This window comes from Leucopleurus acutus (assembly GCF_964270905.1).
Source record: "Leucopleurus acutus genome assembly, chromosome: 2".
Classification (NCBI taxonomy): domain Eukaryota; kingdom Metazoa; phylum Chordata; class Mammalia; order Artiodactyla; family Delphinidae; genus Leucopleurus; species Leucopleurus acutus.
This window is the reverse complement of record NC_139143.1, coordinates 187,368,159-187,394,942: the sequence shown is the minus strand read 5'-3', so window position 1 is coordinate 187,394,942 and position 26,784 is coordinate 187,368,159. Positions and strand designations below refer to the sequence as shown.

At 54.5% G+C, this 26,784-nt stretch overlaps 1 protein-coding gene across 5 annotated transcripts; it reads left to right on the top strand.

The window, feature by feature from the left end:
- Positions 1–1,951: 1,951 nt before the first annotated feature.
- On the top strand, positions 1,952–23,274 carry SLC45A1 (solute carrier family 45 member 1; the record flags this gene model as incomplete). 5 transcript variants are annotated; one of them, XM_082862383.1, is made up of 9 exons in its annotated part: positions 1,952–2,086; positions 6,624–7,152; positions 7,629–7,721; positions 8,431–8,655; positions 14,513–15,252; positions 17,811–17,964; positions 19,320–19,496; positions 20,997–21,202; positions 23,005–23,274. In XM_082862383.1, the coding sequence occupies 9 exons, from the start codon at positions 1,976–1,978 to the stop codon at positions 23,272–23,274; spliced, it is 2,505 nt and encodes an 834-aa protein (XP_082718509.1). The 5 variants fall into 5 exon arrangements, with proteins under 5 accessions (XP_082718509.1, XP_082718510.1, XP_082718507.1 ...); XM_082862384.1 differs by having other exon boundaries at positions 6,531–7,044; XM_082862381.1 differs by having other exon boundaries at positions 1,976–2,086; positions 6,624–7,044.
- Positions 23,275–26,784: the final 3,510 nt, after the last annotated feature.

The window sequence follows — 26,784 nt, the reverse complement described above, 5'->3', positions numbered from 1 at the left end:
TCATTGTGCGTAAAGACAAAATAGAGAAACACATTGGTATTGTTTCCAAACTGTTACTCCTGTTTAGAGATATGATAAGATGGAACCAGTCCCCTGATGGCTCATCCTCCCCCACCTGACCAGCGACCGATGGGGCGTCATTCCTCCGTGCTGCGTCTCTCCCTGCTGATGTCACTGTCCACAGTTTGGCTTCCTGCGTGCAAGTGATTCTCAAAAGACCGTCTCTGATCTCCAGGCCCGTCTCTAGGGGCCTCCATGCCTCAAAGGTCCCTCGAACTCATTCTGTATCAAAGCTACCCTGTGACTCGCCCCACCAGCCCAAATGCCCTCCTCTCCTTTGCCTGGGTGCTCAGGCTGGACACCTCCCTCCCTCCTCCCCATGCCCCCCACCTTCAACCTGTCACCAAGCCCTGTTGGTTTCACCCGCAAATGCCTAGGCAATCCACCACCTCTGTCTCTCCACCATCACTCACAGCCTGTCCTGCCTGGGCAGTTCTCTAAGATCCTCCCTGGTGCGCCCACCTGGGTCCCCTGATCCATTCCAACCCACTTTTCCACTCTGAGCTACATGATCTTTGCAAAATATGAATATGACTTATGGCACCCACTCCACTGCACTGGACCCATCTAAGCTTCTCCTTATTCTTAGAAAATGACACAGTCCACGAGGCCCACAGCCTGAGCCCAAGCTGCCTGTCCAGCCCACCCCCAACTCACCTAGGCACCCCAGCCCCACTGGCTCTGTGCTCACCCTGCCCCCTCCTGTCACAGGAGCTCTGCACATGCTGCCCCCTCTACTCAGCGTCAGCACACCTGTCCAGGGTCATTTCCTCAAGGACCCCCGGCCCTCCCATCGAAGTCACATCCCCTTATTATAAACTTTCCTAGAGCCACACGTCTTCCCCCAGTAGCACTTTGTGCTTTGTAATTTCACTACAGACTGTACAGTATACTTACTTGCTCTGTCATTGATTCAATCCAGCTCCTACCCCAGGACCTTTGCACTTGCTCGTCCCTCCGCCTGGCATGACCATCCCCCAGACATCAGCACAGCTAACGCCCTCACCTCGTCCAAGTCTTTCTTCAAATGTCACCTTCTGGGTGGGGACTCATCAACAACCCTATTTACACGGCAGTGCCCCCCAACCCCCAGCCCCACACTCCCTAAGCCCCTTCTCTGGGGATGACTGTCTTCTGACTCACCGTTTATCTGTTATTTGCCTTGTCCAGTGTGTCTCTCCCTCTCTACAATGTCATGCCACAGGGCCAGGAGCTTTGCCTGTTTGTTCACTGTTGTATCCCCAGTCCCTAGGGTAGAGCTGGGACAGAGTAGCACCTGGTACATCGGTTAAGGGAATAAGCGAATGCAGTATAATATTTCTAGGCAAGATCAGCTTATTCTGTACAGTGGGCAGTGTCCAGAGCACACAGTGCTTTTAGGGATCCTCAAATATGGGTTCATTTCTTTTAAAATCAGAAGGGGGGGAAAAAGAAGAACTCTTAGGCCAAGGGAAATGTTTTAATATACAGCATTAATATATTAATATATTAATCTTTAAACCAACACAGCTGTAAAATAAAATTATATATAATAATATAAAATTATTATATATTATATATAATTATAATATATAATATACAATTTTAATGTATATATTTAATATATATAATTATATATACATATATATATATTTTTTAATGGAGAAAGGGGCCCACCAAGGCCAGAACGCCTCAGCCCGCGGAAGTCATAGCCGTCCTGTTTCTGGAGCTTTCCTTGCAGACTCTGCCGGCCTTTAAACTTCAGGAGGATGAGCGACTGGCAAGGGGTGGGGGCCCGGCGCGGGGTCCAGCGCCTCCGCGGCGGACTGCAGGGCGGTGCCGCTTTAAGGATGCTCTGCGGGTACCGGCGGTAGGCGGCGAGGATGAAGCCTGGCTAGGATGCAGCCGTGACGTCACGGCCCCGCCCCGCGGGGTGATGCTGCAGGAGCAGTGGCGGGCCGGGGGCGGCCGGGCCGGGACCCGAGCTGCGACCGGGGCAGGCAGGACCCCGGCCTCGGAAAGGGATGCCTCCTGGCTGGACCCACAGGTACCTCCATTTCCTCCTGTGCCCTCCGCACAGCTTCCCGGCTCTGTGCTGGGAGAGTCGCGGCTTAGGCCCCAGGGTAATCAGAGTGCCAGGATTGGGACTGGAGGTTGGCACTGAGACCTTTGTTCCCCTTGGATGTCTAATTAATTGAACTGTCAGTGGAGCCCACGTCTCGCCCCCTGAGTGCAGAACTCTCCCGCCCTGAGAAGGGTAGCAGTTGGGTGACAGATTTATTTCACATTTGCAAGGAAAGAGACCGAACACTGGAATTTGCCCCAGGCTTAAGCTCTGCTTATGGGTGCCGGAGGCCTGCTCCCGGATCACCTGGGCAGGTGTCATCAGCTTCCGGTTCACCTCCCGCCAGAGGCTTAATGAAAGCTCTGGATGGCTGGGGCCCTGGGATAATCTGTCTCAGCATCCCAGGATTAAGTGTATGATGAGCACCAAGGATTTCTGCTTTCTCGTCAAGGGTAATATGCTGAGGCTGAGACGGGAGGGTTACAGCGGTTCGGTTCATTCTGTCCTCGACAGGTCGTTTGTGGGGTTATCATAATGCTTTTGTTTTTCAGTTGTTATAGGGAAGTAGAACCAGGTGCTGATGAAAGTTCAATGTGTGCCTCACCGGGGGTTTGGGGATCAGTTGGCTGTCAGTTGGTCAGGTGGGGGCTAGATTGCCACAGGTCAAAAGTGAGAAGTGGGGGACACACAATTGAGCAACTAGCTGATTAAATGCACCCCTGAAGTCCGTAGAGCCCTTTACTGGTCTGGGAAGATTTCCTTGAAGTATAAACTTTGAGAATTGGTAGAAGGAAGGACGGGGAAGGGCTGTGCTCCCGTGTCACCCCACAGTTGGAAGCCTGGTTTCACGTAGAGAAATGAGGAAATGATTTGAGGTCAGAGTGGGGTAATTTTAAGCATACGAATTACATGGACATTGTTTATTTTTATTAATCCATTGCTGCTTAGTCATCCCATAACACAATTTGAGGGGTTCATTCCTTGAAACATCCTCTGTATTCTAGAAGCACAGTGGACCCAGCATATAACCTGGGGGGGTCCAGGAATATGTGCACATTTTGGGGGGGCTGAGTGAATGGTGATACAGTGTGATGGAGATGGTCTGATGAATATTTGTATTAAAATTCTAGTTTACTAGTTTACATTTTACTTTCTTTTTTTGTAACATTCAAAAGTGAATTTTCAGTAGTTCTTAGAATAAACTTCCGTGGACAGCTTTTAATATATGTATTTTTAAATAAAAGCGGTAACCCTGATCGCCCAAACTTGAAGGGGAAGCCTTAGTGAAGACTCTGTTCAAGCTCAGGTTGAATTCCGGTTCAGATGTGTGACGGGGGGCGGGGTGTAGGATGGGGGCGGTGAGGGTCTCACTTTTGCTAGGACCGGCTGCAGGCTGTGTTTTAAAGCTGGAGGTGGCGAGCAGGTGATGGTGAAATTGTCACATCACAGGTAGAGGCATGGACTATTTACGTAGTCCATTTTAAGTGGGTCAGATATCCTCCCTTTTCAAAAATATACTTCTGCCTTATGCTGAGTGAGGCTAAAATTCTTCCAGACGGGGCCCATGGTTCTTCATTCTAAAATGAAAGGGAAGGTTTCTAACGCGTGTTCACTTAAGTTCACTTTATGGGGGTAAAATGCCAATAGGAAAGAGAGGCGTCCTGTGCCTGAAGGGGCAGGTAGAGAGGCACAGAGGAGTTATCCACCGAAGCAGTTGCGGGGCTGTGACCAGACAGGGGAAGTCAGGTTAAGCTCTCTGACACACCTGGGCTAAGGTCTCCCTTCTGACTTCTAAGGAGACAGTCTTATTATGCGGTGTTCCAGCGGGTCCTCTATTTCTATGATCTTAATGAAGGAAGCTCCAGGGACAGCTAACAACCACCTGGGTCTTTGAAGGCAAGACCAGCCATTTTTTCTCGAGTATTTACTATGTACAAGGGCCTGAGTGAGACCCGTGAGGAACATAAACAAGATGCCTTTAGCTTAAAAGTTTAATTTTTTAAAAACTTGACTTAATCTTCGTAAGTGGATTATGTTTTTAGTGAAGTAGTACTTGTCTGCATAGTTCTTAGGTACCCTCTGCTCTTGTTGTAGGGGAGCGCGTGGGATTTTTTTAAGGTCATAAGATATACCTTTTCTAGAAGCGAGAGCAGACTGATTCGCTGGGTATGTCATTCCCTGTCATCTTGGTGTGAAATCTACCTCGTACCAAGTCTTCCTGGTCAACTAATCCCTTCTTGATGGGTTCATCTCTCATCACCACGTCGCCACCGTGCCCAACTGGCGCACAGAGCTCCTTTGCATGGGTGGTTCCCACCGCTTAGCATGTCTTTCCTCCACTGTTTCACCTAACTTGAGGGCAAGAACTATGTCTTTCTTTTATCTCTATAAAGTCAGTGTCTTGGTATTCAGTACTCAGCCAAATGGGAGGATGGGGGGGTAGGTGGGCAAGTGGAAGGATGGATGGATGGATGGATGGATGGATGGATATTCGAAAGAGTGGATGGGTAGACGGGTAGGTTGGGTAGATTAGAGGACGGGGGGTGGATATGTATATGGATGGGTGGAGATGTGGATGGATGGGTGGGTGGGTGGGAAGATGGGTGGATGGATGGATGGATGGATGGATGGATGGATTGGTGGGTGGTTTATTGCGTTAACATGTTGCGTTCTGAATCCTGCTGGGACGTCTCTAGAAAAAATCATTTCTACCACTGGTGTCTTCTGAAGAGAAGGAAGACAATCCCCGAGTGGGTGGGGTAGTGGGGGAATTTGGGATGCACATCTGGAGTGATAAGGAATTTCAGAGTGATTCATAAAGAAGTTATCGACTAGCAAGAGTGTGATGGAGGGTGTACAGTAAGTTAAAGTCAGAAATAAGGGCCTCATTTCTAAAGCTTAAAAACTAAATTTGATGGGGCTTCCCTGGTGGCGCGGTGGTTGGGAGTCCGCCTGCCGATGCAGGGAACGCGGGTTCGTGCCCCGGTCCGGGAAGATCCCACATGCCGCGGAGCGGCTGGGCCCGTGAGCCATGGCCGCTGAGCCTGCGCGTCCGGAGCCTGTGCTCCGCAACGGGAGAGGCCGCAACGGTGAGAGGCCCGCGTACCGCAAAAAAAAAAACTAATTTTGAAAGAAAGCCTCTACTATTTATCTCGGTAAATAACAAGTGTTCTTGTAAGGAAACCTATCAATGTTGGGAATGTCGTCTCGGGTTCAGGGCCTACTTCCCAGGAAGGACTCCAAAGGAAACTTAGGTGATTGCTTCTCTGTGATACAGATGGGCTGAGCTGTGTTAGAGAGGTCAAACCCAACGCAGAACTTCCCCCTCTCATGTTTTTATCTGTCTCTTTTCCTCTGATCTTAGTAGCTTTCCTCTCCCTGTGCTTAGTAAAATTGACATTGGCTAAAACGCACAGGTCAACATGCTAGAATCTATTCCTTTAATATTTACAATCTAGATTAATTTCTAAGCAGTGAAAACAGTTGGATGCCCAAGGGCAGGTCTCCGAGTGGCACACACTGTAAACCCCAGGGAGGTGGGGGACAGAGGAGGCAGGAGTGTCTGTGAATTAGCCTACACGCCTGCTAATTCCCTACCCAGGGCGAGGGCGTTGCGAAAATTCCTCAAAAAAATAATTTGAGGTTGGAGGAAAATCTATTTCTCACCCTCCTGGATTCTTTCTGTCCCTCACTTTTTTTTTTTTTTTTTTGGTAAACCGTATCCCTATTCAGTGTGTTGCCTGTAACAAGCAGGATTCAGGGAGTCAGTTTATTTCTTTAAAGAGAGCATTTCAAACACTATGAAAGTCTCAGCTCTCCTGACTCGACTGAAGATTCGTTTGTCCAGCTGATGTGAAAGGAAAAGACTTGAGTTGAACTCATTCCGCGGCTTTTAGGCTTGGGTCCTCCGGCTTGGGGTGGAGAGGAAACCCAGGTATTAGGGAGGGTGTGACTCTCCATCCCGAGAAGGAAGGGCTGTCCCCGCACCACTTGCAAGCGCTCAGGGCGCCTGTGAGTCCTGTCTCACCCCAGGGTGCCTGGTCTCCCCCTCTGCTCCCCTGGGGCCTGCAGGGAAGGCCAAATTAGCCCTGGAAATGGGCCGCAGGTCCTAACACAGTCCGGCAACCTTTGCGGCCTGAGGGCAGCCACGGGGCTCTTGGCGGCTCCCACTCCTCGTGGTTCTTTGCTGGGCCCTCCCGGTACAGCCTGTCTGGGGAACCGTCCCTTTGAGTTTTAGTGCAGGGACCTGAAGGATTTGATCCTCTCTCTGGCTCTGGTCTCCCCGGGCAGGCGGACTGCCCCGATGCGAAAGTGAGGCCCAGGGACACCGTCCACACAGCAGGCTCCACTCCGGGGGCTCCGTGTCGGCTCTACGGGACCCCCGAGTGAACTCACCTTTCCCACGTGGACGGGTGAGCGGTGCCAGGGGGCGTGGAGGGACAGAGCCACTGGGACAAATGAGCTCGCGTGGTGGAGGCCCCGCGGGTGACGGCTGCCCCCAAACGGGCTTTCCCCACAGGAGCACCCACCGCCTCCCCCTACGATGACCTCCCCGGTGAGCAGCGCCCCTCCGGGAGAGGCCCTCTTCCCCTCCTTGACCCCTCAGGACCTCTGGAGGCCCCCGATCGCCGGCTACTCGGGGTCCATGACCCGGCACATCAGCCACCGGGCCAACAACTTCAAACGACACCCCAAGAGGAGGAAGTGCATCCGGCCGTCGCCGCCCCCGCCCCCTAACACCCCGTGTCCAGTCGAGCTGGTGGGCTTCGGGGACCTGCACCCCCAGAGGTCCTTCCGGGAGCTGCTCTTCAACGGCTGCGTCCTCTTCGGCATCGAGTTCAGCTACGCCATGGAGACGGCGTACGTGACCCCGGTGCTCCTGCAGATGGGCCTCCCCGACCAGCTCTACAGCCTCGTGTGGTTCGTCAGCCCCATCCTCGGTGAGCCCCGCTCGGCCCGCCCGCGATGGTCCGAAACCTCCCCAGAAGCTTCCAGAAACCTCCGTGGAGGCAGCTTGAGGGTCCCCGGGGGACAAGGGAGGGGCCAGAGTAAGTCCCCCAGCTGTGTGGGGCTGTGGCAGAACACAGGTATGGCCGGTCAGACCCCGTATCTTAAGGGACTTTATCTAAACCAGATAAAGGACCAGACTTCAGCGGACCCCGAGGATTCCACCATCCCGTGCCAGGCGGTGTCATCAGAGGAGACAAGCAGTACAGCTGGGGGTGGTTTGGGTCTGGGAGGTCCTGGTCTTTCTTGGATTCCCAAGAAGGTCATGGCTCCTTCGTGCCTTGTAGGGGCCTAAGTAGAAAGTTTAAGGAGAAGCTGAGGGATTCCAAGAGTCTGGTTATCTTTTGTTTTCTAGCTCAGGGTTCTGTTGCTGACTCTGAGTTTCATCATCTTATTCTTCTGATGCCCTGGGGACGTTTGAGTGCAGGTGTTTCAGGAATCTGATGAAGCTGCTTCGGTGTTGGTCCCCATGTACAATGGGGACCTCAGCAGTGACCACTGACCTGCTCTGTTTCAGGATTCCTACTGCAGCCACTGTTGGGCGCTTGGAGTGACCGATGTACCTCAAGGTTTGGAAGGAGACGCCCTTTCATTCTTGTCCTGGCTATAGGTCTGTTGTTTTGGAATTGAAATAAAATGGAAAAAAGAAAAAAGGCCCCAACTGCTTCCTCTTAGGAAAATCTAAAAGAGTGTTGACCAAAACAGTTATCCAGGTCGTGTCACTGGTGTGGTAGCGGGGAGCACCCTGTAATCCATTCTGGGTTAACTGTGAAAATATCTCATTTTGATCACTTTTTAAAAATGAGTTAATAGGGGAGTTCCCTGGTGGCCTAGTGGTTAGGATTCCGGGCTTTCACGGCCATGGGCCTGGCTCAACCCCTGGTTGGGGAGCTGAGATCCCACAAGCTGCATAGCACGGCCAAAAAAAAAAGAGTTAATAAAGTCTATATCATTCCTGCTGTGCTTGATGAAATAAAAACCCTGATCCAAGTGCTTACGGTCTGATTAAAAAGGAGTTCTTGGGGCCCTAAAGATTTCAGCCTGGGGCTTCCCTGGTGGCGCAGCGGTTGGGAGTCCGCCTGCCGATGCAGGGGACACGGGTTCGTGCCCAGGTCCGGGAAGATCCTACATGCCGCGGAGCGGCTGGACCCGTGAGCCTTGGCCGCTGAGCCTGCGCGTCCAGAGCCTGTGCTCCGCAGCGGGAGAGGCCACAACAGTGAGAGGCCCGCGTACCGCAAAAAAAAAGATTTCAGCCTGAAGTGGTGGCCGCCGGGCCGGCAGGGCCGCGCTTCCCTGGTGACTCTGTTCTCCATCCCCAGGCGCATTGCTGGGCCTCTCACTCTTGCTGAACGGCAGGGACATCGGGACGGCGCTGGCTGACACAGCCCACGACCACAAGTGGGGCATCCTCCTCACGGTGTGCGGCGTGGCGCTGATGGACTTCAGCGCGGACTCGGCCGATAGCCCCAGCCACGCGTACATGATGGACGTGTGCAGCCCCGCCGATCAGGACCGCGGCCTGAACATCCATGCCCTCCTGGCAGGTAAGGTTCTGTGCAACTGGGACAAAATGCAAAGACGTGGGCGAGCACGGACGTGCTTGAAAGTGCGTCTCTCAAACCACATATGTCAACAGTACACATATTATATACTATAATATCTATATTTTAATCTATATTCCTTTTTTTATTGAAGTATAGTTGATTTACAATGCTGTGTTAGTTTCAGGTGTACAGCAAAGTGATTCAGTTATATATATATAATCTGAATCTCTTTCAGATTCTTTTCCCTTATAGGTTACTACAATATATTGAGTAGAGTTCCCTGTGCTATGCAGTAGGTCCTTGTTGTTTATCTATTTTATATATAGGAGTGTGTGTATGTTAATCCCAAACTCCTAATGTAGCCCTCCCCGCTCCTTCCCCTTCAGTAGACATAAGTTTGTTTTCTATGTCTGTGGGTCTACTTCTGTTTTGTAAATAAGTTCGTTTGTATCATTTTTTTTTTTAAGGTTCCACATATAAGCGATATCATACGATATTTGTCTTTCTCTGTCTGGCTTACTTCACTTTGTATGATCATCTCTAGGTCCATCCATGTTGCTGCAAATGGCATTATTTCATTCTTTTTTATGGAAGATATCGTTGATATATATGCATATATGTGCGTATATAGCTCTGTATGTGTGTATATAACCGTGTGTGAATAGTGTTATATACATCGTTGATTCTCGTTATTCAGGTAGTTGTGTCGTTCAAAGGCGTCACGAGCTCTGAATTAGCCAACCTCGAATCATGGCCCGTGGAGACATACAGGGTTAGGTTCTTGCGAACCTCTGGCCACATCATTTTTCTTATTTAGTATATATCACGGATTCATTAACATTGAACTCACGGCCAGCAGCACTATGACTCGTGCCCAAACGAAGCTTGTCTAACTCACATATTTTCCCCATAAGACACATCGCGGGCACCGGGCACTTGGGAACCCTAGACAGCGGTAGCGCTACACTTGGGGGCTGTCGACTAAACAGCGTGTCACCCAAAAAAGCACAAAACTGCAAACATGTAGCACCCACATGGACTATGAAAAGGATGGTTGTTGACAGTGTGAGAGTTGAAACAACAAGGCAGAACATCACTGTGGAAAGTCTTAGCCGGGACCGTGTGTGCCGGGCGACTCTTTCACTGCTCTGGGAATTCCCTGGTGGACCAATGGTTAGGACTTGGCGCTTTCACTGCTGTGGCCCGGGTTCAATCCCTGGTCGGGGAACTAAGATCCCACAAGCCGGGCAAAAAAAGGTTTTTTTCACTGCTCTGCACGTATCCGAGCGTGATTGCGTGTTACACATGTATTTATTGGGGTTACAAATCAATTTTGCTGAGTAGGTAGATTTGAAATATGGAATCCGTGAATAATGACAATTGACTGTGTGTACACACACACGCACACACCTGTGCTGTGCTTGATGCCAGACACGAGAAACATTCCCACTGAGGTCGGGAAGGAGGCAGGAATGACCACCAAGGGGAGGGGTGCTGGGGGAGGGCTGGACTGCGAGTGTGGGGTTAGCGGATGCGAACTATTATATATAACATGGATCGACAACAAGGCCCTACTGTACAGCACAGGGAACTAATATCCTATATCCTGTGATAAACCATGATGGAAAAGAAGATGAAAAAGAACATATATGCATAACTGAATCACCTTGCTGTACAGCAGAAATTAACACAACACTGTAAATCAACTCTACTTCAATAAAATTGAAAGGAAGAAAAAACAAAGAGTCTGTGCTTGGACTTCCCTGGTGGCACAGTGGTTAAGAACCCGCCTGCCAATGCAGGGGACACGGGTTCGAGCTTTGGTCCAGGAAGATCCCACATGTCGCGGAGCAACTAAGCCTGTGCGCCACAACTACTGAGTCTGTGCCCTAGAGCCCACGAGCCACAACTACTGAAGTCCATGTGCCTAGAGCCCGTGCTCCACAACAAGAGAAGCCACCACAATGAGAAGCCCGCACACCACAATGAAGAGTAGCGCCCGCTCGCTGCAACTAGGGAAAGCCCGCGCACAGTAACGAAGACCCAAGGCAGCCAAAGATATAAATAAGTAAATAAATAAATAAATAGTTTAAAAATAAAGCAAACAAGACCTTCAAGGGAATCAACTGCAAAACAGTAAGAGAATTCAGTATGATGTTTGCTTATCAAAGTATCGTATAAAAATCAATACCTCTAGCGTTTGTATATAAAACACTTATCTTGTTCCAAAGTAAACAATGCCATTTACAATAGCAATGGAAAAGATTTCTGAAAATCCAGGGAAAGATGTCATATGTGTAGGACCTGTATGAAGAGGCCGGGGTGGCCCAGGAGCTGAAATCCTGAATCGGTTTTGTGCTTTTCCTCCTGTTCATGGTGGGACTTTAGGCAACTGCTTGGCCTCTCCAAGCCTCAGTCACTTCTTCTAGAAAACGTCATTGTTCATCTCTCTTTACAATCCCGTATGCACATCGGTCCAGGGAGCTTCTGCGTGGGTCCAGGCAGGCAGGAGTTTGGAGGGTCGGAAGAAGGAATTAGTTTTTTATCTTATATAGAGAGTCCCCAACTTATGATGGTTTGACTTACGATTTTTTTGCCTTGACAAAAGCTATACACATTCAGTGGAAACTGCACTTTGAATCTGAAGTTTGCCCTTTCCTGGGCTAGCGATATGTAGTCCGATCCTCTCTTGTGATGCTGGGCGGCGGCTCCCGTTCACCCCCGTGATCTCGAGGGTCAACAACCCTACACGGACAACCGTTCTGTTTTTCACTTTCAGGACAGTCATCAGTCAATTACATGAGACAGTCAACACCTTATTATAAAACAGGCTTTGTGTTAGATGCTTTGGCCCAGCTGTAGGTTAATGGAAGTGATCTGAGCATGTGTAAGGTAGGCGGGGCTAAGCGATGATGTTCAGTAGGTTAGGTGTATTCAGTGCATTTTCTTTTTTTTCCCCTTTTTAAAAAATTGACGTATAGTTGATTTACAATGTTGTGTTAGTTTCTGATGTACAGCAAAGTGAATCAGTTATACATATATTTATATATACATATATTCTTTTTCAGATTTTTTCCCTTATAGATTTTTACAAGATACTGAGTATAGTTCCCTGTGCTATACAGTAGGTCCTTGTTGGTTATCTATTTTATATATAGGAATGTGTATTAAATGCATTTTCATCTTATGATATTTTCAACTTACAATGGGTTTATCAGGATGTAATTCTGGAGTAAGTACATGAAGATATGTACTCTTCTGAATTAGTTTTTTTTTTCCTCTTTTAAAATTGTGTTAAAATACACATAACATAAAATTTACCATCTTAGCCATTTTTATGTGTACAGTTCTGATACTTCCACACTGTTGTGTAGCCATCACCACCACCCACCCCCGAAACGCTTTTCATCTTGTAACACTGAAAGTCTATAACCATTAAATAATAACTCCCCAACCTCCCCTCCCCCAGCCCCTGGCAACCACCATTCTACTTTCTGTCGCTACAAATTTGACTGCTCTAAGGAACCGATGTGAGCGGAATCAAACAGTATTTGTCTTTGTGGCAGGCTTATTTCACTGAGTACAATGTCCTCAAGGTTCATCCATGTTGTAGCGTATGTTAGAATTCCTTACTCTTTTAAGACTGAATCATATTTCACTGCATGTATAGACCACACTGTGCTTATCCATTCATCCTTTGATGGACAGTTGGGTTGCTTCCACGTCTTAGCTATTGTGAATAATGCTGCTGTGAGCATGGGGGTGCAAATATCTCTTCAAGACCCTGCTTTCAGTTCTTCTGGGGCCTCTACCCAGAAGTGGAAGAGCTGGGGAATTCTATTGTTAGTTTTGGGGGGAGCCTCCTTATTGTTTCCCACAGCAGCTGCACTATTTTATATCCCCACCAGCACTGCACAAGGGTCCCAATTTCTCCACTTCCTCGTCAACTTACTGTTTCCTGGGTTTTAAAAAGTGTTCGATAGCAGCCATCCTAATGGATGTGAGGTGTATCTCACTGCGGCTCTGACTTGCATCTCCCTGATGGTCGGTGAAGTGAGCACTGTTCCATGTGCTTGTTGGCTGTGCGTCTAGCATTGGAGAAATGTTTATTCCAGTCCTCTGCCCATTGCTTGAAGCAGGTTGTTTGTTTCTTCGTTGTTGAGTATAGTTCCTCAACTGTGCAAATGTATCGCTTCGATCATTTAAAAAAAAAAAAAGTTCATAAAGTTCTCCCGAATCTGACCTTGATTAAGCATCACCAAACTGCAACTGTGTCTTCAGAAGGAGTGGGGGAAGCTAATTAGGACCATGAATGTGGAAAGTTAAGAATAATAAAGCTGGGGGGGGGGCGGGGGGCGGCTAGATATGAGATTAAGAGGCCCGTAAGAAGAGTCTGGAACAAATGAAGTTCTACAGAAAGCCATTAAATAACTAGATTCAGGGTCATGTCCCACCATAGGGACATGTGGAAGGTTGGGCTGAATGTGTCTGAGTCCAGGCCTTTCCACAGGCGATTCTGTTGAAAAGGCCAACTCCTGACATGGCTGGATCTCCCCAAGTGGAGGGGAGGGAGGGCCCCTGCTGGTCGGATGCAAGTTCCCCTGCATCGCCAAGAGTAAACCGAGAGTTTTACTCATCCCAACCAGTAGCCTGGTCAGAGTCTAGCTGGACTCAAAATAGAAAAGCACCTAAGATGCGTGATGTGGCTGCAGAGGGGCTGGGCGGGTGGAGCCCTGGCGCCTGGCCTTGCTCTGCCACTGGGAGCCCAGCGCTGGGCGGGAGGAAATGGCACTTTCTGGAGGTGAGAATGTCTTTTGCCAATGGCCGGGCACCGTGTGGCATCACCTACATTTTCGTGTTGTGCTGTGTGAACCATTGGCTGTTTGCTGGGTCCCTGAGGCCGTGGGATCAGTGAGTGGGATCAGAGGAAAGGACCAGATTCCTGCAGCCCTCCTGTTCCCTGGTGGCTCCGGGGCCTGGAGAGCTGCCACCAGGGGTGACCCATGAGGGGTGACTTTCTTTCTTTCTTTTTTTTTTTTTTTTATAAATTTATTTATTTTATTTTATTTTTGGTCGCATTGGGTCTTCGTTGCTGCACGTGGGCTTTTCTCTAGTTGTGGCGAGCGGGGGCTACTCTTCGTTGTGGTGCGCAGGCTTCTCATTGCGGCAGCTTCTCTTGTTGGGAGCACGGGCTCTAAGCACGCGGACTTCAGTAGTTGTGGCTCACGGGCTCAGTAGTTGTGGCTCGTGGGCTGTAGAGCGCAGGTTCAGTAGTTGTGACGCACGGGCTTAGTTGCTCCGCGGCATGTGGGATCTTCCCGGACCAGGGCTCGAACCCGTGTCCCCTGCATCGGCAGGCGGATTCTTAACCACTGCGCCACCAGGGAAGCCCAGGGGTGACTTTCTTAATGGTGGTCAGGCCCAAGGACGATGTCTCCAGGTGAGGAAGACAGGGGTGGCCACGTGAATTCCCGCACGCACACGTGCAGTGGTCTGTGTGCTGGGGACCAGGTCTCCCGTGTTTACACAGCACTGAAGCTGGGGGAGGGGCGGGACTCCAAGGGGACAGGTGACCCAGTGTCGACACTCACTTTCGCTCCTCCTAAGACGCTGTGTGCAGAGGGGACCAGAGTGTGGGTAGGCGGTCATCATGCCCTGGCAGGCGGCCCCCAAGGGCAGGGGACCGGGTCCCCCAGGGTCCCCCCGGAAATCCCATTCTCTTCTCCTTTTCTTTGGGGCGTAGGTGGGACAGATGATACATCCGGGTCCTTGGGGTGGATTTTACGAATCAAGTAAGGAAGCGAACACCTTCCTCGGGGGCTTTCTTCCCCGCTCCCTGCCCCGCTTGTCTCCCCAGGTCTCGGAGGAGGGTTCGGGTATGTGGTCGGGGGGATCCACTGGGATAAAACCGGCTTCGGGAGAGCCCTGGGCGGGCAGCTGCGGGTCATCTATATCTTCACGGCCGCCGTCCTGAGCATCTCCACCGTCCTGACCCTGGTCAGCATCCCCGAGAGACCCCTGCGGCCCCCGGCCGAGAAGAGGCCGGCCATGAAGAGCCCCAGCCTCCCGCTGCCTCCCTCCCCTCCTGTCCTGGGTGAGGAGGGCGCCGGCCAGACAGTCCCCTGCCCGCCGGCCAGCAGCCTCCACACCAACTTCTCCAGCCCCATCTCCCCGCTGAGCCCCCTCACGCCCAAGTACGGCAGCTTCATCAGCAGGGACAGTTCCCTGACGGGCATCAACGAGTTCGCCTCGTCCTTCGCCACATCCAACATAGACAGCGTGCTCATCGACTGCTTCACGGGTGGCCACGACAGCCACCTGGCCATCCCCGGCAGCGCCCCAAGGCAGGCAATCAGTGTCAGCTTCCCCCGGGCCCCCGATGGCTTCTACCACCGGGACCGCGGCCTCGGGGACCGGAGGGACGTCGCCCTGGCCACCGGCCCCGACGGGGATGTGCTGAGGGTGGGCTCCTTGGACACCTCCAAGCCACGGTCGGCTGGCATCCTAAAGAGACCCCAGACCCTGGCCATCCCGGACACAGCCGGAGGAGGTGGCCCTGACACCAGCAGGAGAAGGAACGTGACCTTCAGTCAACAGGTAAAAGCAAACGTCCGGGGGCCGTGGGAGGGGGGAGCCAGGGGTCAGAGGGCACTGTGCGTGGTCCCCCCTCGTCAGATGATCTGGAAGGGAATTCCCGGCCCATCTGGGCATATCAGTCAGAAGGGACCTGGGTCTAATAGGTGGGCCCCAGGGACATCCCCATCCTTACATCCTGTCAGCGTCGAGATTCTGGGCCCGACGTGAGCCCACGGATGCCTTCGGGGTCTCTGCTCGGGGTCGCACTTTAAGACACTGGCCGCAGCAAAGGCCTGGCTCTTTTAAACACCCTTACGTTGGCCCAGGGCTAATCCGGTGAGTTTGTCACAGCATCACGTGTACTGTGGTCATTCCTAGTCTTGTCCCTGACACGTCCAGCCCACTTTGGCCGTGTGCGCCCAGTGCCAACTGAGCTAAGTCTTCCTGAAGGACAGAAACAAAACATAAACCTGGTGGCTGTTTCTGGAGCCTCCTTCCCTCCCCAGGTGGGCAACCTTAACCAACCAGCCCAGAGGCTGTCGATACTCTGGATCCCAAAGGGCGCAGGCATGTTCTGGGAAGGAGAGAACCTTCTGGAAGGCTGTCTGTGTTGTATGTAGGATTGGCTGGAAGGCCACGAACTGACATGTGGGATTTCAGCTGCTTTCAGAGTCCGTGATCTTGGAAGAGGCTACTTTATATTAAAGAGAGTTATGCTCATTTAAAGTAGACGTGAGGGGCTTCCCTGGTGGTGCAGTGGTTGAGAGTCAGCCTGCCGATGCAGGGGACACGGGTTCGTGCCCCGGTCCGGGAAGATCCCACATGCCGCGGAGCGGCTGGGCCCGTGAGCCATGGCCGCTGAGCCTGCGCGTCCGCAGCCTGTGCTCCGCAACGGGAGAGGCCACAGTGGAGAGAGGCCCGCGTACCGCAAAAAAAAAAAAAAAAAAAAAGTGTTTAAAGTAGACGTGAGGGCCTCCCTGCCCTCAGGGGCATGCAGGGGATGGAGTTTCCTGAGCAGGAAGCCTATGACCCTTGTTCAACCCTCACAGGCCCCCAGAGAGGCAGTTCTGAAGGCAGGTGACCTGGACATGCCCCTTGGACACGGCTGCCACGTGGCCGCGTCTCCCGTGAAGCAGGCCCCGCTTTGCCGGCCCGACCCTCCGTCAGACATCCCCACCCACACTCCTGTGCCTGGGAAGACCCCCTGATTTCGTGGGAGGCTGACATTGGGAGGTGGCCACGCATGTTCGCTTCGTTGTGAAATTCTGAAGCTTAACCACGCCTCCTTTGTGTTACCGCGAGCCGGTCTTAGGGCCACTTCTATGGTGTCTTGAACTCAATGTCATCCCATCTCGAGGAAGCGCTCTGCACAGGTGGGCGCCAGTCCTGCAGGGAAGCAGCCAGGTCCCCGTGGGCAGCATCCACAAGCTCAGATCTGGAAAGCATCTGAAGAACTGAAAATCACCGGAAGGAATCCCATCCTGGGCAAAGGAAAGCCACCTCTCTAACTGCTCGAGTCAAGGGCATGTCCTCCTCATTCCTAAGGACAGCAGAGCAGTTCATGAAGCCTCTTGTCAATACTGGGTCATCCTGTCCTGTTTCCCGAAATTCCACCTGGCCTCTAGATACAGTCCTTAAATTCTGGTTGAAAATTCTCTCCTTAATCCTTTTAAAACTTTCCGTTTTCGAATCAGTTTTGGAGGAAAGTATAAAGTTCATGAGCTAAATCTGAACACATCTGGGCTCAGTGGGGACACAGATGTCAGTCGAAGTCTTCTTCCGGCAGCTGTGGGCGACAAGCTCTGCTGATGCAGCTGCCCTTGGAACCGGCATCGTGGGCTGTTCCCTTCCTTTTCGTTCACCCACCCGGAACGTCCAGGTGCCGACCCAGCGCAAGCTCCCGCGTGGACCCAGAGTAAGGCACCTTCTCTCTCGAGACGTCCAGCTCCCAAAGGCATCCGTTCACCTGGCTGCTGTCTGCACCCCCAGCCCAGGCGGGGCCACGGTGGGGCAAGGCCTTGTCATTCCGGGAACAGGCGGCAAACTGAGCCAGTGAGCGTATTTGGCGATGGAGTTGCCCTGACAGATGCTGGTGACGTGGAGCTGCCTGGGTGCCCGGCTCCCTCCCTGCACGGGCTCTGTTGGCCACCCTAACCCCTGTATAGGTAGGAGTCCACCTGTCCAGATACCCAGTCACCTTGGAATCAGTCTTTTACATCCTCTCTTACAGAAAAGATGAGACTTCGTAAGGTCTGAATTTCAACTGACCCGTATTTCTTTTCTTTCAAACGTATTCCACGTTTGGCAAGGTCATAGCTTCCTCTCTGTGGCCCAGAGGCAGGCACCGCGAAGGGAAATTGGATTCTCAGTCGCTTCCGTCTCTGAAGAGACGCCTTAACGTCATTTCTCTCTTTCGGGTGGTGTTTGGTGTCCAGTTCTCACCGCCCAGGAAGACAAACCCTCCCAGCCTCTGGGTTTGTGTTTCTGATTCACTTTCTCAACGAAGCAAAACACACGCTTCCGAGGGGTGCCTGGGGTTTGATGCACTGAGGAGGAACTTTTGGGGGCTTCCCTTTCAGGTGGCCAATATTTTACTGAATGGCGTGAAATACGAGAGTGAGCTGACGGGCCCCAGGGAGCCGTCGGGGCAGCCGCCGTCCATGAGGCACCTCTGCTTCACCATCTGCAACATGCCCAAGGCCCTGCGGCACCTCTGCCTCAACCACTTCCTGGGTGAGCTCGCGACGAAGCCTCCCGCGTGTCCTGCCCCCCTCAGGTGGCCCTGCGTGAGGGGCAAGGCTCCGGATGCCTGGAGGCCTCTCGCCTCCACTCGGCCTCCCCAGGCGTCACCAGGGGCAGGACGTGGTGGGGACGGGCGGGGCAGGGGGGCCGCGGGGAGGGCTTTTCTCCAGGAAGAGCCGGGTCTCCACGGAGCCCAGACCCTCAGGACCACAAGCTCTTTGGGCAACTCACAATTAAGGGGGGGGGCATCACTTTCCCACTAGTGGGACTTGTGTCTTAAGCCAGTTTGGACCCCTCACGCTTAGAGCTGAGACGTAAACACACCCAGACACACCTGTCCGGTGCTGGTCTCACGTTCACAGGCTCGGCTTTCGAACGACTACCGAGAAGCCCCACTTGCGTTCCGTGCCCTTCGGTGTCTCTTTGCTGTTGGGTTGTTGACCGTCTGAGGATGATGAGGGATCTGAGATAATCTAGGCTCTCAAAGGTTGTGGGATGTAAATCAGAATGACCCTCTAGGAGGCAATTTGGCAACAGGCAAGAATCTTAAAAATGCCCATCACCTTTACCCCAGAGATCCTACCTATTTGGCGTTCTTTGCAAGGATGTAGTCCGAGGTTTCATCACAAATACATGTGCGAGGTATTTCTCACAGCACGACTCATGATAGCCAAAGACTGGGATGGGGGAAAGGGTAGATGTCCAACGATGGGAAGACGGATCCACAGTGTGAAGTGTTTTGCTGCCATTAAGATGGGGCTGTTTATGAATATTGAATGGCATAGGGAGCATGCGTGATAATTACTGGGGTTCAAGAGACCCCATAAATATCACCTCCTTCCTCTATAAAAGAGGAAATGCACGGGGAAATCAGAGGAAGGAGCGCTGTGGTTTTCTCGGTAACAGAGCAAATTAGATCTCTATCAACACTTGCCCTTCCTAATGTATTTCTCCCAGGTAAGCGGGTGACCCCTGCCCCCGCACTGTGGCTGGAGCCCCACTGGCATTTTCTCGCCTCCCCTGCAGAGGAGGGGGAAACAGGAGGAGCTGAGGGTTAGCTTTCCTCCTGGCAATAACGTTCAGAGAAAGAATAGAATACAAAACCTTCACGCGACCGAGCCTATGTTATAAGAATATATCTTTTAAAAAGACGGGTAGGAAACCTACAAAATTTTAACAGCGGTAAAGTCATGTCTGCGTGGTGAAGCTATAGGTAATTCCTTCTTTAAGTTTTGAATCGACAAAACTCACGGGCTCCTTCAGTCATCGGTCAAAACCACCTGCGGGCGGAGGAGGGGCCACGGGCCAGCGCCTGCCCAGCGTCACCAGCCCTTCCCCCCTCCCAGGGTGGCTCTCCTTCGAGGGGATGCTTCTCTTCTACACGGACTTCATGGGCGAGGTGGTATTTCAGGGGGACCCCAAGGCCCCGCACACGTCGGAAGCGTATCAGAAATACAACAGCGGGGTCACCGTGGGCTGCTGGGGGATGTGCATCTACGCCTTCAGCGCTGCCTTCTACTCAGGTACCGGTGGGCGGGGCTCAGCGGGGCGGGGCGTCCGTGGGAGTGACAACGGCCCCTGGGTTGGGTGGCTGGTACCCATTCAGTGAAGGAAGGTTGTATCTTCACAGCTGCAGACATAGCATCCCAATGTGGGGGGAGACAGCGCTGTTTTTTTCTCCGTTATCCAGTGACCTGTCGTCAGGGGTCAGCTGGGGACGCTGCCTGGTGCTGCGCGGCGGGGCAGGGCCGGGTGGGGACGGGCGTGTGTACGGCCCTGAGTAAGCAGCTGGCTGGGATGGGGCGGGGTGTCAGGCCCGTAAGCGAGGGACACGTGGGGGCCCAGGGACAAACCACGAGGTCACTCCCGGGGGGGGGTGCCGTCCACCTGCCACCCCTACCCCACCCTTCCCATGTCGATTCTCATGGTGGCTGGTCCAGAGGGAGGGAGGGTGCAGGTCTGACCGGGGGTGCAGCTCGAGTGAGGCTGTGGAACACGTGGGATGGGTGCGGGGAGGCCGAGACGACCCTGAGGTTTGACTCTGTGTGCCCCATGGACCTAGGACGCTGTGCTGAGTGCCTGTGGGTTCCAGGGCGTCCCAGTGGTGGCCTAGCTGGCGGCGCACAGCCCCCAGGCTTCATCTCAGGGGTCCGCCCACGTTTTCAGTAAAAGGCCAGAGAGTCTGGCCTCTTGGCTTTTCCGGCCACAGGCTCCGGCGGGGCGACCCGGCGCTGCCCTCGAGGCAGACGAGGCGTGATGAGCACACGGGGCCGAGTTCCAGTAAAACTTCGCTGATGTGCCCGGGATTCGGATTTGTATGATTTCCATGCGCCACAAAAGATCTGTCTTCTTTGGACTTGTTTTAAACATTTAAAAATGTGAAAACCGTTCTTAGCTCCGGGTGGTACAGAAACAGGCTGCAGCCCAGACTCAGGCTGACGGCTGCAGACTGTGGACCCCGTTAGCAAGCTGCAGCCCCACAGTCAGGACCGTGACTTTTGGAGGCGGTCGAGGGACCACATTATTAAGGAAGAATTTCTTGACTCTCGCTGGCGGACCCTGGCGGGCCTGGGTGTTTGGCGGCACCAGGACGTGGGGAAGCGGCCCCAGGGTATTTGACTCCGGAAAGGGGTGTCATGCGGAACCCGAGCTGCCAGGCCCCTCAGGGTCCTTAGACACTGGCCGGCCGGGGTGGGGCTGTCAGTGTCCTTGTGTTAGGAGAGCGACAGAAGCACTACGATTCGTGCAAGAACTCAGGGTTCAGCCGCAAACCCTAAACCCTCGAGCCTCTTTGATCTTTCCACCCAAAGACCCCTTCACCTGCTGCAGCACTTGGGGGCCTCCCCTGGGTGTGCAGGGGCCACCCCAGGCACTGCCACCCATCCGGACGACCCCATCAGTGGTCCCTTAGCTCCCTGGGGCCCCCGATCGGGTCTCCCGGTCAGGGGCAAGCTGCCGGCCGGCCTGGCGGGCGGCCCGGGGCCCCAGGCGGGGCGCCGTTCACCTTCCTCTCTGGGTCGCAGCTATTCTGGAGAAGCTGGAGGAGCACCTCAGTGTCCGCACGCTGTACTTCATCGCCTACCTGGCCTTCGGCCTGGGGACTGGGCTTGCCACCCTTTCCAGGAACCTCTACGTGGTTCTGTCCCTCTGCATCACCTACGGGATTTTGTTTTCCACCCTGTGCACCCTGCCCTACTCGTTGCTGTGCGATTACTACCAAAGCAAGCAGGTGAGTGCCGGCCTTCTTGCTTCGGGCCCCACGTCCAGGTGACTCTCCACCTGAACAGGTCCCGGGACCCGCTGCACAGCTCGGGGCCCCGTTCAAACGGGAAGACGATCAGGACGCACCGGCAGAGCACGAACCCCGGCAGGAAGCTGCTCGCGCAGGGAACTGGGGGGCGCTGGGAGAGCCGCAAGGAGAGGGCTCTGCGGGGCTTTGGGGTCAGCTGGGGGCATGTGGGCACCAAAAACTCAGCGGTCGAGGTCAATAATTCGTGAATGTGGTTTTTGTGACAATGAGCATCAATGCCAAAACTCCACACTGAGCGAGAGGCTGGGGACGCAAAGGCAGGGTAAGGGACAGGGCCGAGCCGAGTCCTGGTGGCGTCTGAGGCTAAAGGAAAGCTCAGGAAAACGGATCCCGTCTTTAGGCCAAATTTTGGTATTTTGTTCAGGGCGGATTTTCCCTTAACAGCTTTACTGAGGCAGAAGTCACCACAATGCCACACAGTTCCCAGTGTACGGTTCAGTGGCTTTTCGTGTATTCACACCATCAATTCTAGAACATTTTCGTCACCCCCAAAAGGAGCCCCCTCCCCGTTGGCCAGCACCCCTCCAGCCCTCCGCTCCCCTGGACGTTTCCCGTCCATGGGATCACGTGATAGGCGGCCTTGTGTGTCTGGCTTCTCCCAGCCTCACGTTTTCAAGGTTCACCCGCCCTGTGTATGAGTGGGTCCCTACCGCCTTCCTGCTTGTGGCCGAATATCGCTCCCGTCGTAGATTTTGGGCCGTGACTTTGAGGCTTTACAATATGGCACTAAAAGGCCACCTTGACGGCTGCCTCTCCCGCAGCCCCTTTAACTCCGGGCCCCTGGCGCCTCCCCCAGGCCTGGCCCCGGGGGCTGACTCGCCCCCTGGACGGTGCTCAGGCTGTGCACGTGACCTGAGCACACTGTCCCCCTTGTCACCTCCCGGGAGCCCCCTTCACCGGGGTACGCGGACGTGCTGGTTCTCGGTGGAGGGCGGCCCTGCCCCGCGGGAGGGGACGTGGGGCCTTGGGCCACTCGACCCCGCTGGAAGGCTCGGGCCTCTGCTGCCTGTCAAGTCTTCTGGACACGCGGTCTCCGCTGGGCTGCGGGTCCAGGGTTCCCCTGCGACCTCCCCATGGCGGTGACCCCCACGGGCTGGGCGGGTGTCCCCAGGACTCACGTGACACCAATTCGGGGGAACACAGCCTCGGCGGGGCGGGAGTTGTCCAGCATCCCAGAGGAGAGCACAGCTGCATCTGGAAGGGGGGCCAGGCCGGGCGGGACCCCGGGTGGCGCCCAGCCGCAGTTCGCGGGGTGCAGGTGGCCTGTGCTGGGGGCAGAGTCACTCCCGCTGCCACTTGGCAGCTCTGCTCAGAGACCACGTGTCACCTCTGTCCCCAGCGTGGTGCTGGCTGGGGGCGGAGGGAGCCTGACGTCCAAGGTGGAGGCCACAGGCCAGAGGAGCAGCGCTGTAGACCCTGGGATCTCTGAGCACGACAGGCGTCGTAGGGACTAGGGTTCAGAGAGGGCGGAGCTGGAGTGGAGGGGGCCGGGCCGGCAGGCCCTGCATCTCCTTTAGAGGCGGGAGACCGGGAAGAGGCCGTGCCAGCCCCTGCTGGCCGCGGGTTCCTTTCCTTGTCGTCATCTCAGAACACAAATATTATCACAGTCTTGACCGGGCTCCCTGTGCACGTGGGGCCCGGAGGACGTGAGCTGCTGGGCACGGGTGCTGGGTCCCAGGGCCGCAGGGGGCCTGGTCTGGCTGACGCACATCTCTGGTCAGTTTGCAGGGTCCAGCGCCGACGGCACCCGGCGGGGCATGGGCGTGGACATCTCCCTGCTGAGCTGCCAGTACTTCCTGGCCCAGATCCTGGTGTCCCTGGTGCTAGGGCCTCTGACCTCGGCTGTGGGCAGCGCCAACGGGGTGATGTACTTCTCCAGCCTGGTGTCCTTCCTGGGCTGCTTGTACTCCTCCCTGTTTGTCGTCTACGAAATCCCTCCCGGTGACGCTGCCACCGCCGAGGAGCACCGGCCCCTCCTGCTGAATGTCTGACGTCCAGAGCCGTGGCTTCGACCTCGAGCCTGGGCCTGGGTCGGGAGCAGGCCGGCCGGCGGAAACCCACGGGGCCCTGGTGGATGGAGGCGTGAAGGGTTCCCTGATGGGATGTAAATATGTGGCAAATCAATAAACGGCAGCAGCAAAGCCTACGGTTTCCAGTGTGGCTCCCCGAGGGGTGAGAGGTCACCTGGGGATTGGGCCGCTCGCCACGGGGACTTGGGGAGGGGGCTGTATCATTTATGCATATATATATCTCTATATTGCCAGCTGCAGCTTTGCACCCCGCCTCCCACCCCTACCCCCTGCCCCGAAGACACCTGGCAACGTCTGAAGATATTCTGGGTTGTCACAACTTTGCTGCTGCCTGGGAGGCTGTAAACACCCTACAGTGCACAGGGTGACCACACACACAGCAGAGAATGATCCGGCCCCGAATGTCCACAGTGCTGGCGTGCAGAGAGCCTGTCTAACTGTACGCTGCTTCCCAGAATAGAGTTAGAGCAGACAATGCTTTTGGGTCAGAAGACCTCACACCCATTCAGTCACTCACTTATTCATTCATTCATTCTCCCATCCATCCATCCATCCACCCATCCATCCCTCTATCCATCCATCCATCCATCCATCCACACATCCATCCATCCGTCCACCCACTCATCCACACATCCATCCATCCACCCTGCAGATACTCATCAAGGGCCCTGGGAGTGGCAGGCAGTGGTAGGTGCTGGGGACCCAACTGTGAGCATCAAGGCTCTGCCTCATGGAGCTGATGTTACAGGAGGAGAGACAGACAATACACTGACCTCTAGGCCTGAGAATGATGCCAAGTGCTGGGAAGAACACGAGCAGGGTAGGAGGATGGGTGATGGGGTCGGGAGAGAGCTATTCCAGGGAGAATGGGGCTGGTGTGTTCAAGGGACCAAAAGCTCAGATTGTGAAATGCCCCGTAAGGTGGGAACTGCGGAAGGTGGAGCCGACGTCCCTGGGGAACGCCCATCCTGCCCTTGGACTTTACCCGCCCACCCGTGCCCACCATCTTCCAGTGCTGTTTATGGACCTGGATGAGGCTCCGACTTCTTGCGGGTGTCGAGATCCTTCGCCACGGGGCTTCTCGTCATCTTCCATCAGTGGACACCGCGAGCCACCACAGGCTGGCTGGGCCCCTTCCTGGTGCACCCGGGCGGGTCCTTTCCCCGTAACCGTGCACGCCGAGCAGGGAGGGGTGCGCCCAGTCACCGTATACCCGCTGCACTGGGCCCTGGTCACCCATACCCTCACTGCACGGTCCTGATGTTTGGGGGACACACAGGACACACTGACCAGAAGGCCCAAACAAGCAACAGGCGTCCCGGCCCCTTGCCAGCCCCTGAGGAGAGCCTGGTTTATGGGCAGCTAACGTGTCCCACCATCTTGCCCTGACCAGTTAGGGAGAGTTGGGTGCAAAAACCACAGCCCTCAGGGGACTTTGGCCACCTCCCCACACGGGCCACAGCTTTCTCTCCTCGTCCACGCTTCCCCCAGACCCGCTTCAGCCACTGTCTGCTGCCCTCCTGGAGCTGAGGGGGCTCCCGTGGGGTCCCTGGGGTCCAGGCCCTTCCTCCCCGCCCCTTCCCTGGCCCACGAGCTCGTCTCCAGTCTGCCCTCACCGTCCATCTTCCACCCTGTGCTGGGGGAGCTGCAAACAGGTCTGAGCCCCTCTCCTCCCTCTTAGCACCTTCCATAGCTCCCCAGGGCCTAAGAAAGCCGGTCTAAGCTACTCACGCCCAACCTGGGCCCCGCCCATCTCCCTGAGGCCACCACCCTCTGCAGCTGCAGCCACCCAGCCCTCTTCAGCCAGACGGACTCTGCCTGAGCTCGTGCTCTTCCCGCGGGTGAAGTCCTTCTACCTCCTTCCTGCCCATCGACTAAGATCCCTCTAAACTCCACCTCCTCTGAGCAGCCCGCCCTGCTTGAGATCAGTGAGGCCTTTCCCCACTCGGTAAACATCATGTCGTTTTACCGTTCGTGGTCACGAGGTAAGTGAGGCAGGTCTCATCATACCCCGCTCTATGTGTAGGTGAAGCACAGAGAGGTTCGGTGACTTTTTAAAGTCACACAGCCCCTTTGGGCCTCCTTAAGTCCCACGCTTTCTCTGGGACCCCGGCCTCATCCTCCCCACATTTATATTGCTTTAGAAGACCTTTGGATTTTCTAGAAAACGTGGCGTTGCATGGCTGTCCTTGGCCTGGGCTGTTTTTGCCTAGAATCGTCGAATCTGCAAGAAAGATGAGCCATGGGAGGCTCCCTTCTCACTCTTGGCTTGCCGAACCCTGGGCACTCTTCCTAGAACTTTGTCAGTAAATGAAGAACCTTTCTCACGAGGGAAGGATTGTCATCAGCCTCTCTTTCCTAAGAGTCCACTCTGAGTCAGGCACTCTTCGGGACCAGTGGGCTGAGCAGAGCATCAGCCTGGCTCCAAAAAGCTGCCCTGACCTTCCGGTCTGTCCGCAGCAGGTGGCCGTGGGCACAACCCAGGATCCAAGCCAGGAGGCCCGGGACTCACCAAGAGCCACAGCCGCTTGATTTCCACATCTCAGAGAACCACTCTATTGACTTACAACTCAAGCCGTGATGATGGTGATGAGAGGGACCGCCGCTCGCCCGTGGGGGCTAAGGACATCTCCTCCCTCTGCTGGGAAGGAGGACCTGGGCCCTGAGACGAGCACTAAGTGCTGGCCCAGCTCCCACAGGGTCATGCGCCTGCCCCACGAGTCTGACCCCCGACCTGCCTCTGAGCCCCCCGGGCCCTTCCCGTGGCCTTGGCTGCCCACCCTCCTGCCTGGCCGTGGCCTCCTGGGTCTTGCTCCCCGGAAGTCCGCCCCGAGGGAGCGCGGGGTTCCATCTGTGGACAGAGGACAGGGAGGGAGACCTTTGCTCTGTGGTCCCGGGATGAGACTAAAACAAAGACCACTGAAAACAAGACAAGGACCATGCCACGCATCTTGAATCCACACCTGACCTTCCCTTCCATGAACTTGAAGGTCAATCCTGTTCCTTGAGGCTCCTCTGGAGGGAGCACGCTGGCCCCTGAGCCACGCTATGCATGGCACTGCGAACCCAGAGTGAAACCACAGCCATCATCGGGTTGATTTCTGGCTTCCGAGGCTGTGGACGAGCCCCAGACCATGGGCTGGGATACGGGGCCTGGGTGAGAAGGTGTCCCCACACCCATTACACCAGGCCACAGGTTTCTAGGAACGGAGCTGGCCTCCCTGGGATCTGCCAGAACAGACAGAAGCGCCCCGGCTTCTCCCTGCTCTCAGGTGTGTTTGTGTGCTGTGCCCTCTTCCTGGCTGTGAGGTCGAGGGCACTGAGAAGCCTCCTGCTGGAAGACTTGGAGGAGAGGAGCAGGTGTCCTGCGGTGGGGGCACACTCGGGGCACCCAGGGCAGCAGTAGCTCAGGGGGACTTTTCAGGGCTGGGGGATCCTGGGGCCACGATGCTTGGAACTCATCCGGGCTGA